The 13,235-nt window shown below is 35.7% G+C and overlaps 1 protein-coding gene across 1 annotated transcript; it reads right to left on the bottom strand.

The window, feature by feature from the left end:
* Window positions 1-1,041: 1,041 nt before the first annotated feature.
* VCL1 (vacuoleless1 (VCL1)) lies at window positions 1,042-12,292 on the bottom strand. Its single transcript, XM_087326442.1, has 16 exons — window positions 11,470-12,292; window positions 7,738-8,028; window positions 6,863-7,002; window positions 5,354-5,459; window positions 5,173-5,265; window positions 4,998-5,087; window positions 4,609-4,722; window positions 4,067-4,174; window positions 3,915-3,988; window positions 3,780-3,834; window positions 3,047-3,261; window positions 2,511-2,640; window positions 2,240-2,342; window positions 1,642-1,739; window positions 1,394-1,507; window positions 1,042-1,331 (listed from the first exon to the last, which is right to left on the bottom strand). Exons 1-16 carry the CDS (start codon window positions 12,241-12,243, stop codon window positions 1,287-1,289), a joined length of 2,550 nt encoding a protein of 849 aa, XP_087182568.1. The 5' UTR covers window positions 12,244-12,292; the 3' UTR covers window positions 1,042-1,286.
* Between the last annotated feature and the right edge of the window lie 943 nt (window positions 12,293-13,235).

Genomic DNA, 13,235 nt, shown 5'->3' with positions numbered 1-13,235 from the left:
GCTTTACTGTAAGTATACAAGAAAACTTCCGTCAATAATTTGGGCTCAGGATACGTAATCCTTACATTTAATCCTAGCAAAAAAAACAAACTTAGTGAGATAGTGGTAATAGTGAAATGGTGTAAACAAGGGAGTGCTAGTGTTCCTAAGTCTACTTTGGGAAGAGTTTGAAATGTACAAGAGTGTTTGCTTACAAATTTTCTTCAAGTGAAGCCTCAAGTTACAAACACCATATATGCTTCTAGTACAGTCTAGATACCTACACATTAAGATCAACGGCATGGAAGGGTTTCCTGCCTTACAAAAACCTCATATTGAATTCCTCGGATCACACAAAGACGTGATGTTTTTTTTTCTTCCAAAAGGATTTAAGATGTGAAAACAAAAGGTGGAAGATAAGACACATTACACTAGACAGTTCAATGGATTCCTCTATGAATGAGTTTTCTTTTGTAATTGTAATATGTTGGAACCCCAAGCCCTGTCGCATTATATATAACATATGTTGCACCAAACTATAAAACCATCTTCTTTGAATTGGGAAATTGAAATTGCACATACAATATTAGAGTCAATAATCTTGTCTACCATTTGCACCATTGCTTTCATACAACTTCGTTCACATTATCTCAGATGTGAAATGGGGCATAGGTAAGTAAACTCCCCACTTGTAAAGATATTGCAATTGTCCTTAATACGAGTGTGAGTTTCAAGTGCCCCACTATTACAATGCTCCACCTTAGATAACATTTGACAATTTGGACCTATCAATACACCTTTATATCTCAATCGCAACTTTTGTTGGTAAAATTCCTGTACATCTAGAATGGCCAGTATTCTACACTCTAGGTGACATTTAATTTTTGGTCCTATAGGCCATATTTGAACACCAGGGACAACAATAAAACCATACCAAGTTACTATAGCTTGACAATGCAAGGTATCGGGGATTACTTCAAGAACAAGCAGCTCTAGGACTCTTTTTCTCTCCCTACTGTTTCATCGCAAGAAATCAAAACAAATTCAAAACCTTTCAAGAAAAAGAAATACAACAATAATCTTCAATATAATTGTGCAAAGTTTATGATTAGAAAAGGTTTGACATCCCCAACTAATATATACATTAGAAGAAATTACCTTCAATTATACATGTATGACTCCAAAACTTGAAAAACAAAGACGGTGTGCAGAAAAATCATATAAGGACAATTTGTCTTTATTTTTGTTACATTTTTATACCTAGTCTCAATCTTGGGTATGAGAGAAAAAGAGAAACCATGAGCTAGTTAGTTTCCTTGAAACAAAAGACGATCTCGAATGCTATCAAAGAGGTTTCCGGCTGAAGAGTTCAGTTTCCTTGAAACAAAAGACGATCTCGAATGCTATCAAAGAGGTTTCCGGCTGAAGAGTTCTGTCCAAACAACTTGAGTCTACCTAAAAGTTCGCTGTTCTCTTTCTGAGATTCAGCCTCGGCAGCTTCATTATGTAGGCCAATGCGTTTGTATGCCTGAACGAAAATGCAAAGATCAAAAAACTAAAACACTAAAAGAACTAAAAAAGACCCAAAAAACTCCCAAAGAATAAACTAGAAAACAATAGACAAATGTGAATGGATGAGAATGCACTATCATAAACTCTTACATCAGCTTTGTCTTGTGGGTTAGGAAGTTTAACAATATATTTCAATGCTTCGCCATTTTCACCTCCCTCAATGCAAGCATCCACAAAAGGCTTGAAACCTGATAACAGCAAAAACAAACACATTACATCACCTCGTCAATTCTTGTAAAGTATCAATGATATCCCTATTGGTATAAAGGGAGAAAACGATACTACCCAGCTAGTATTAAATAATAATATCAATGCTAGATTTAATGTAAAGGATAATATCATTCCATACCCTTGGTCAAAAAATAGATGCATTAATGTTTTAAACTTTTAATTTCAGGAGCTATATGCATTAATCCTTAAACAATTTTCATTAATTAAAAACAATATATGAGAGAAAGTGGTGGGATTACAACATCAACAGAAGAAATCATGCACCTGAGGTAAGACTGAAAGGATTAACATGTTTGATCAATCAGATTATAATATTAATCTATTTGGCCAATGAATCTGAAAGCATATAATTTTCGTTGTTTGATCAAGAAAAACATACTAGGGGTTTTCTTGATATTACTATTTATATTTGATGATAGTATATAAATACATGCTATCAATTTTTATATGATATTACCGATTGGGGGTTTCTTTTCCTTTGAAAACTTCTCAAGTGCAGTCCAATTTCCAGTAGTCGACAGAGCTCTGACCTTAAGCCAATAGTAACGTTTCTCGGGGACCTAGATTGACATTAAAAGTTCCACATCACAGATTTATCATAGGTTAACAGGTTAAATCTTTTTTGCTTTGCTTTAGAGTTAATATTTTTCTCTTGTACAGCACGATAATCTTTAAAAGAATTAAAAATCTTATTTTAGGGAGATTAATATCAAAAAAATAGCATATACCTTGAAATCATTCCTTAACTTTTCCGCAACACGATTGTTCCCCATAACTAGACAAGTACAGATGGTGTCACTAACACTTGAATCAACAAAGATTGGTTGTCCAGTGGAAGCCTCTAGATCATGTTGTATCCTACAAACCAAACAAAGTAAATGCTTATTCAATATGGAATTTCCACACTGTGCAAGCAAAAAAATCACATATGGGGGGAAAACATAAAGGCTACTTATTGCCAAATAGCTATTTTTTTCCAGGATTCTGTGATTGTGACCCCAGTAATTCTTTTGAAAGATTCTCCGCAAATTGGCAATAAAATTATGGAGCTACAAGTAATATACTGAGATGATTTTGACACAAGTGTTTCTTTTGAAAGATTCATCCTAATTTAGCAACAAATTTGAGTTGCAAGTAATAATTGCCAACAATAAGTTATACTTGTAAGGTTTCATAAAATCTATTAAGTTTGTGCAACCATTTATTTATATTTAGTATTTCAATGAGGCATCTTCTATACTTTTACCCTGGCTATATATTTTACCTCAACAGCTTGATATGTTCCTCTACACATCTCGCCTCGAGGTTATGTTCCTTTGTTTGCCCATAATATTGTTCAGCTTGCTCAAGATGTTTAATACGAGCTCCTTGGAACAATGTGGCCTGACGACTAGCAGATGGACTCACACTCAACTCCCGGGGTTGCTTTTTTTGTTTAACTTGTTCCCAAGATTCTCGGATTGATGTTTCTGCTGCTCCCTGTAAAAAAATTAATAATGATGGAGTAAGCTTAGTAGAGAAGAAATCTACCATAACTCTACCTTGATTTCATATCATCAGAAAAAAATTGATTTCAACAACTTTTACCTTGGAAAAATGTGCATTCAAGTCTTAAACCTACATAAATGTGCAACATAAATGTACACAAGAAAGTAACAATGGTGAGGTGAGCTACACGAGTGAAATCTCCAAAAACAAACTATGAAAGACACACTGTATACCCAAATTAAAAACCTCCCACTACTATATATATATGCCATCCTATATATATTATATACTGTAATTTATCCGCTATTTACAAAATGCTACCTTATACCATCAGGCTAACTATATGGGAATTTAGCAAGAAATATACACAGCATTAGCTAGCTAGAATTTCGTGACAAAGAGAAACATAAAAAATCTGTGTTGAAACCAACGAGAAAGGTTATGGCAGAAGAAAGAATGCATTGAAATATTAAAAACTCAGAAGAACATATACAAAGTGCAATTTCTACCTGCGGTTGTCCAATAGAAATGTAGAATTCCCTCAGAACTTCCAGGTCATTTTGCCTGCAATCGTAGAACTACTTCATCATTTGGATCCATACAAATCAGGATAGCTTCTGATGATCTTAGAATAGCATCCTAACCTTGCAAAGGAAATAAAAAGATCACGGGCAAGTGGCTTCGACAAAATAATGCGGTTGAACTCCTCACGGTCTTTCTGAGCAAAAATAAAATTATTGACAGCCATCTAGTAATTAAAGATCATTGACGGGTGTTGACCAAAATGAGGATATACTTGACCCAAGATCTGAAAGATGACACAATAAACAAGATCTGTGTCCCCACTTTCAATAGCCTTTGTTAGGGCCCGTTCTTGTTCTCCCATGTCGATAAGTAAAGGAATCTAAAATTCAAAGAAAATACAATACTAGTCAATCTGGTGATAGTTTTCATATGTATGCATCAGTCAAATAAAGAAGCTGCGTGTTCATACATTCCCAAAGTTACAATGTTGCAAATAAATGTCTGCTATTTTACCAAAAATCACATACAAGATCTAGAAAGCCTAAAACAGAAACCGACCTCAGAAATGACATTGTTACACTCTTCATTTAATATAGTTCCGAATGATGTCCCATATAATATGACTTTAGAAACAGCCTTAATCTAATAAAGAACATACTTTCCATGACTAATCACATAATTCCTTTTCCTTTTATAGCTAATCAGACCACAAGAGAATTAAATATAAACATGTTTATGACTTTGCTTTGATTTCTTTCTATAATGAATAAATTCATATACCTAAACGAATATCAAAATATCTAGAAATAAAACCTGCTCAGAGGATTGGGACTCATAATCCAAGAGCAAAGCAGCAAGTTTACTCCTTTTTTTCTGGTGTGCAATTGCAGCAGTTGCAGCATATGAAATACCTGAACACACTTTTAGCTGAGAAGCATAATAATTAGTTAGGTACAATATAACTTTGAACTGTACTATGTAATAATTAAAAGGGGAAACTCCAAAATACCCCAAGTTTTCTTCAGTTACCCAAATTCCCCTAAGTTTTAATCATTCCCTCAAATGGTTTTGGTCAGTTAAATTATCAATTTATACCCTTCTTTCTCTCTTTCGGAAGTTGCGCAGGGACATTGGGGGAATAAAGAAAAACTCTGGGTCAATTCAGGGGTATTTTGGAGCTTTTTCCTTATTTAAATAACTACCTTGGCAACGATCAAATTCAATAGTGTAGAATCAGGTATGCTCACTGAAAGATCAATCTTTTTGGATGCCCAATTGGTCAGAACTTTCTCCTACTTACAGAAGAAACAATCATAATCACATAACTTCCAGTCATTGTCCGTTGATTTTTCTTACAAATTGAATTTATATACAAACCTGGCTTAGATTCAAATATTCAGATATCTTAAATGCCAATAAGTGATAATCAGCATTTAGCAATCTGGAGATCAAGTTGGGTGCAGTAAGAACCTGCAAAAAAACATAGTAACATTATTATATTAACAAAAGGAGCAACAAATCAGATCCGGATCAATGGAAATGCCTAATAAATTCTCACTTTCAATTGTTGGATACTGAGTGGTATGCCAATATCCAAACTACGAACTGCATTGAGAACCCTCAAAGTTTTACACATTTCACGAAACCGATTCCGAGGAAAATGACTATAAAAACAGAATAATAGCCAAAAGCATAAATTGTTGTTTGCATAACACATTAAAAAGGAAAACAAAAGAGACATTGCATGACATCATAGTAACAAGTTTCAGTGTATCCATGTCTCAAGAGATGATTACAATAAAATCGGTTCACATTCAGGCTAGTTGTAAGGTACCCAGTGCCATCCTGAATTTAAAGCCAGTCCATAAACCAAATATCAATCCCTATGAGTCACCAGAAAATTGTACCTCACACAAACACTTTTGTCTGCCATTTTCCTCTAATCATACTGAAACACAAAGAACATACCTATCCTAGCTAGTGAAGGGAAATGATCTCCAACTAGCAGAACTTTGCTATGATCTAAAGACGTTCTTCTATTTTACTCAACTAAAGACATTTATTTGATATGATCTAAGTAGTAGAAGATAAAAGTCATTATCATTGTCTTGTTGTTTCCATATACCCTGGGTGGTAAATCAACATTGGATTTTGGTGTTTCTATGGCAATGGAATGAGTTTTAACTTCTATATGGCCACATATTGAGTTCTCTGATATCAACTTTGCCTCTACATATTACAATGAAAAATGACCTGTCAATTTCTGCACTTCAGCCAAAGCATGAAGCATGCACGTTGCAAGTTTTCTCCTTCAGGGTATGGATCAAACCCTCTTGGCACCATGATAATGAATTTCAGGGACATCCACTAGCTTCAAAAAACAATTGCCAGTCACCATGATTGCAAATCATTCAATAAAGAACATATAAGCAAGATAAGAGTGCAAGAGCTCTGATTATGCAATAGACGGACTTTCTAAAGGCGTAAAGCTAACAATGCACACAGTTGAACTAAATAACAGCAACTAAATATGCAGTTGATTTAACAAACTGACGTAGGCTATGAGACTCAAATCGATCTCATGGACTGAAGCAGGCTATGAAACTCACTGCTAATGATTTCCATAAAATTACAAGAAATTTTTATCTTTCTTCGTGGTTCTTTCAAAACAATAAACTTTAACAAAGTAAATGAATAAGGCCGTAAGATTGAGACATTAATCTTTATGGGAACACATGAACAGAACATAGATAGCTGAGATGGATTTTCATCATAAACAAAGTCTCTATACGGTTGAAACATCATCTTCATGGCAACAAATGAGGGAAGCCCTAAATAACTGAAGGTAGGTTTTATTCATCAAACAAAATCCCTTCGAAATTATCTGCATCTATGTTGTACATGGCTGACAAAATATAACCAACTTGTAGAAAAATTATCACAAGCAACCAAAACACCCACACACTGACAATTGCTTTATAGAAGCTTTCCTGAGTTTACTGTTCATAGCACATACAAATATAGATAGTACAGCTATTCACAAATGAGTTCAAGAAATTCAAGATACCTGCAAAAAGCTAATCCATAAGCTGCTGCGCGCAACAGAGTTTTCTGTTGACCAATGTCAAATTCATGGCCAGCAGCATCAATGCAGAAATCGACTGCCTCAGTAAGGGCAGGTCTTATAAGCCTCAAATTTTCATCAGCCTACATCCATAGAAATTAATAATGAAAACTCGACAACATATCACAGCAACATTTCATGGTGATCAACCATCTTAACAGCTTCAGAACTTAGGAAAACCATAGTCTCAAGAGGCTTTTCAAATTACTGAATTACCACCAAAGAAAGTAATAAGCACTTGTGCAATCACATGTTATTTGTGCAAAAGTGACAACATCACCATTTGGCTACTCAATAATGCAATAAGCCCAGTTACACCAAAATTGAACATTCTACAAGGGCTTGTTAATAGTTCATAGCAATTCAGCTACACCAACAACGAAACATTAAAATATGCATAATATTTCTTGCATACTTTGTGAATTTTTAATTTTAAATGGTGGAAGGATATCACATTCTTCAGGAGGATGATTCAACCTACAGAATACGGCATACTTGAGTGATAGCTCATGAATCTTTATCAAAAAGTGGAACCTGAGACATATAGATCATCAAGAAATAATGCCACATGGAGGTCAAGATTCGCAAATACTTTTTGTCAAGACCCACGATATCAGCAACTTGCTCAAATTCGTACACCTCGAAATTAACTTACTGAAAAGTTTGTAAAGAGTTTGTACACTCAATGTCCCAAACCAGATCTTGGTAGGCCATAGTTTTACAGATTCTTAGTAATGATAGTCAACATGAAAAAAACATATATTCTTTAGTGTGTAAATATTGATAGCAACAAATGACGATGATATTTTCATTCTTACCTTAGCACTGCGCTTATCAAAATGATCAAGTGCATCATACAACATTGCTGCAGGTGATGTACTTCCAATCTTGAAAACGGAAACTGTGGAATCTGGAACACGTTGCAAGAACTCTGAATGTGAATTTGATATGATGCGTACACCATCACATTCAGGTACAAGAAAAAGTGATTCTTCATATTCGTACTTTATTGAGCCACCATTTGGACCCACCATCAACAATGTTTCTTCCCAGTAGAGGAGAACACTATCAGGTCCACACCAGATAATCTGCTCAGGTGGCAATGCAGACTGTGGCACCAGACGAACAACATTAAGATTGCTGGTGACAAAAAAGATAGCACTGATACAAATGAAGCATGACTTTAAATCGTTATGGTTGCAGATGTGATGTAAACTAACAAAGTAAAATGCATCTTTAGCAGACACGAATAGTCTACGCTTATAGATCCAGTATGTGTGTGTGTGAAATTGAGCCAATGAGCCAGATAGAACATGACGGACGCATACTTAAAGAACTGCATAACACAACAAATCCATCTAAAGGACGATAGATTTTTCCAAAACATCATTGACGATTATAAACTAATGAAAAATACCTACCATTAGGTGAAAGCACTTATCAGCATTTACACAAAGTACTGTTAACTACATGAACCACCTGAGTGCATGAAAATCTTCCGCACATGAGATCATCCAAGCCAAAGTGGCATACTCCCATGATGATAGAAGCATTATTACAGACAATAAACCTCATCAAGCAAATCTAACAAAGCCACCTCAAGGAATCACATGTAAGGCATTCAAAGCATTGAAGGAAATCATGACAACAGAATTGGGAGATGGATTTTGATACTCGCAAATGATGAAGTGGCTCAACAAGAATAGTGTTGATATCAAGAACTTGCAACTCTTTCCATATCCTACACTTCTCCAAAATGATATATGGAACAAGGTTTTGAGTGGAGAACTTTGCGAACTCTATACTCAATGTCTTGTATCATACAAAGGGATCCTATTCCTAGAAAGCTAGCCTACAACAAAAGATAATTTCATGAGTTTCTCAAACAATGAATTCCTTCAGAGATTGACACACAAGGATGTTTACAAGTCCGATAGTGCTCACTAACCAATATGCCAACTCTTCTCCTCCCAGCAATTAGAGACTGACGCAGGACTATCCCTTAAAATAGAATAGAATAGACTTTTTATCATCAACCAGGAGGTCAATTTTGAGCTATGGAACCAAATAAAGATAATATCATCTTGTCAGTGACTCCTTCCTAAGAAGGGAATTACTATTCTATAGTAAAGATTCTATGTGACATTTGTGTATTGACACATAAATTATCATGCCAGTCCAATAAGTCATCATACTTCTCACAAATTACCTTGTGCATGCAAAAAGTAGGTGATAATTATCTTCCACTAGGTTTTTATTGCATACCTTGTATATCTCCACACTTGGGTGATGATGTCATGATGCTACCTCAACACCTAATTTGTATGAGTGAGTTCATAGAAGTGTTAATATTCTCCAAGAGAAAAGACTCATGAGGGTAGGAAGATGCAGTTGGGTACAGTCTAGCATTTTTATCCTATATTAGGGCCAACATTGAGGATTAACATTTGCAATGTAGTACTTTAATTTTGACATTTTTAGCATCTTGCCACATCATCCTTTGTGCCTCTAGTAATCTATCCTCGATCATCACATGCTTCATGGCAATACTTAAGAGCTCCAATAGATCTTCTACTCTCAATCTTTCAAACCATTTTGTACTATCAAGCACCCAACCAGATTAGAGGATTTTTCTCTTATTAGTTTTTTGCACCTTACATCCTACGTTCAAAGATTGTTTTGGTATTCCGTGATTGGGCATATTCTTGACTTTTTTATATACTTTTATACTCTTTGCATGGCAATCACCTCTATGGGCCAAGCACCTGTTTCTAATAGCATGACAGGATAGGCTATTGAGGATTTAACTCCCAATTATCTACATAAAAACAAATTTTGAATTTTCTCTATTTCATTCCATGCACTTCACATACCTAGAGCTGAAAGACTTTGCAAGTAATGTGAAAGAGAGGTCAAGAGATGGGCACACATCATGTGCAGATGTTCAACTTACAAACACATAAGAAAGATGCATCCCACCTTCTTTGTAGTCTTCACCATTGTTTAGAAGATGATGAAGAAGGCTAGCCGCCCACAAGATTTTGGCCAAATCTTTTGCTCGATCTTTAAAAGCATAGAGAATGAACCCTTATATTACCACACAGGATGCAATGGCAATTGCACATCACTGGCTTTTTGCATAGGCCAGCACATGCACTAACAATGTGAAGAGGAGTTACCATAGAACAAGAAAAGGAATGCTGACAACAACAGAGATGCAAATACTGGGATACAAAGCCAATGGGCCACACCATCATTGATTATGGACATCACAACTCAATGTCCAATCCCCCTAAGGTCACCAAATCAAAGGACATGAAAAAAAGAAAATGACCAAAACATGCTAGAAGGGAATTGAAATCACCATAGAAACCAAACAAGTTTCAAGCACTTCAATAGTATCTATCTGAATAGCAATTGCCAGATTAACTTCTATACCACATTTCTGGGCAATGCAAGGAATGTTACACTGCAACATCCCACCAATCAAAAAACGAGCCTATTCTTGCATCCCATCTAGCCCAATCTAGTGAATCTGTTACATGCCACCTGCAGAGTCACAATTCATGAATCTAAGTATTCGAAATAAGGGGTAGCATTTGCACTTTCTCAGGTAACAATTCTCTACAAGTTCTTGTCAAACTGGTAGGCTGCCACAGAGAATGCATAAAGAGAGATGGGGAGTGCACAGAAAGCATTGGTTCTCAAAATAGCATGTCGGACAGTCTCAAGCCATTTAATGACTTTCGGTGCAATCTTGATCACTTTCTATTTTACTTTATACAATAAGATTAGACCTTTTCTTTGTTAATGGCTAGAGGTCAACTATCTTGTTGATCACATTTGTTGCATGGCCAATGTTATTTTTGCACCTCATTTAAACAAGCATATGATATTGGACCACTGGAGTTAAGCATAGACAAACCATGCAAAATCTTTCCAGAGAATGCATGGGGAATATTTAGGGAAAATTCTCCTTCACTGGAGTGATTTCATGGTAAGGTCAAATTTTAATATCATTCAGAGTGCATTCTTCATTGCAAGTCACTTCCTTTTTGTTTTTCTGTTTCATGATATATAGTTCTGCCATGCCATATATAAGCCTGCCTTTAGACTAGTTTTATCTTATATCTTAATATTAAAACTTACTTTATTAACATCTATACGAGACACCAGCTTTGTCTAGTCGATCAATTTTGTTGGTTCACCTCATATAAAGAATAATGCAATGTGGGACCATATGAAAGTAATTTCAAGCTAAGCTCAAATTAATAGATAAATAATGTTTGTTGAATTTCTTTTTATCATTTCATGAGCTATGAATAAATTATGTAAAATACTTTTTATCAGTCTACAAAATATAAGTGCATTATGTGAAAATGCTTTTATTTTGTTTATGAGATATATATGTATATACATTATGAATAAATATACACATTGCATACAGATCCAATGCCTACATGCACATATTATACTTACCAACATGCACATACATATAGATATGTAAGTCCAGCTTGACATTAACTATGATTAAGCTTTAAGAGATGAACCTGGGTATCAAATTCCGACAACAATCTCGAGAAATCACTTGCCAGGACCAGCAACCGGCCATCATAAGTGAAACAAGCCAAGAGGGTCCCGGTAGGGCTAAGCGCCATCTTTTGGATAGGGCCATAACTTCTCCCCTGTTCCTGAGCCGAATGCATATCAACTCGGATCACTGATGTGGTACCAGCCAGAAGCACTTCAAGGTCTCCAGACTGTGTAAACTGCGGCTCAACAACAACCATACAAAATGGGTCTTCATCGAGGTTGGGGTTTGCAAGTTTATGCACATGAGGCGACCGGAGATCAGGGATCGAGAAAACCTCATACCGCTCGGTTAAACAAACGACGCCACGATCCCACACAACACACTGGGAGACACCTTGGTCCCAACATTCTTTGCCCATGGAAATGTGAGGTTCCAGAAGCTCACCATAGATGTTGTACAGGAATATGGTGCCATCTTGAACTATGCAAACTAGGTTTTCTTCTTCGGTCCATCCAAGCGCGACAAGGCGACCTCCTGGTCGATCCCATAGTATCGAAGATATGAGGTTTCCTGATGAAGAGAATATGGATAAACGAGGTCTAGCTGATTCTGACCTTAATTGGACAATCTTCGAATCATCTCTGATGATGGCTATGGGGCCTCCGAACCGCGAACAAGCTACCTTATGTCTGCTAAGGTCTGTGTTGGTCCACTTCATGGTGTAGAGATCTTGCTTTCGGTAGAATTTGTCACCCATCATCTGCCACTCGGCAGCGATGGAGATCGCCATAGCTCGCTCTCTCTCTCTCTCTCTCTCTCTCTCTCTCTCTCTCCCCCTGTCTCTGTCTGTCTCTCTCTCTCTGTCGCTCTCTCTCGCTCTCTGAATACCAATGACTTTCTCCTTATTTCTACACATGCCCCTAAGGTTTCATTATTTCCAGTAAATGCCCTTCTTCCCATTATGTACATGTTTAGCTGCTCATACTAGAACTATTTAGCTTAAGCTCTATTTTTATTTTATTTTATTTTTACTTTCGATGAATGGGTAAATATTAGCAATGGGCACGGTTTCGGCTCAAACCGAACCGAACCGTTAAGCCATGGTTTAACGGTTTATTGGTTCCAAAAAATTATATTGGTTTGGATTTTCGATAAACGGTTCGGTTCGGTTCGGTTCTAAAACTCGAGTTTATAGGTTTATAGGTTTGGTTTAAAGGTTTATAGGTTTTTGGTTAACTTCTGTTTTACCTTAATAGTTTATTGATTTAATGTTTTAATTAATGGTTTTTTATTGATTTAATTCATTTAACTTAAATGTTTATTTAATTTAATGGTTCAGTTAAAGTTTCTTTTATTGATTTAATAAATTTAACTTAAATGTTTATTTAATTTAATGTATTTTTGTTTATTTAGATGTTTAATTAGTTTAATTTAAGTGGTTAGGTTTATTTTTTTATTAAATGGTTCGGTTTGGTTTCAACTTTTCCCTAAACGGTTTGGTTTTAAATGGTTTGGTTTCAAGTATTTCTTAAATGGTTTGGTTTCAATCTTGCGAGTTCATAAACGATTTGGTTTGGTTTTTGTTTTAAATAAACGGTTCGGTTTGGTTTCTTTGCCTTGAAACCAAACCAAACCGCGCCCATTGCTAGTAAATATCCCATTTTGTTGTAAACCAATTGTCTCATTTGCCAAATTTGGCCTTAGAAGACGTTAATATATCTTTCTTCCTTTCTCTCTCTTTCGTAAATAATGGCTTTCATTACGAAAGAAAAAAACCACCAC

The sequence above is a fragment of the Azolla caroliniana genome, unplaced genomic scaffold (assembly GCF_043228905.1).
Source record: "Azolla caroliniana isolate FFs.n. ecotype wild unplaced genomic scaffold, voAzoCaro1.0.p SCAF_10, whole genome shotgun sequence".
Taxonomy (NCBI): Eukaryota; Viridiplantae; Streptophyta; class Polypodiopsida; order Salviniales; family Salviniaceae; genus Azolla; species Azolla caroliniana.
This window is presented reverse-complemented; position numbering and strand designations above follow the sequence as displayed.

What these genes read in the sequence shown, in the direction of transcription:
- VCL1 (XM_087326442.1), bottom strand. Translation starts at nt 12,243, where the DNA reads ATGGCGATCTCCATCGCTGCCGAGTGGCAGATGATGGGTGACAAATTC. An exon ending in TTTCTATTGGACAACCGCAG is followed by an intron (nt 3,262 to 3,779) that starts GTAGAAATTGCA and finishes ATTTTTTTACAG; the next exon opens with GGAGCAGCAGAAACATCAAT. An exon ending in GAACATATCAAGCTGTTGAG is followed by an intron (nt 2,641 to 3,046) that starts GTAAAATATATA and finishes TTTGGTTTGTAG; the next exon opens with GATACAACATGATCTAGAGG.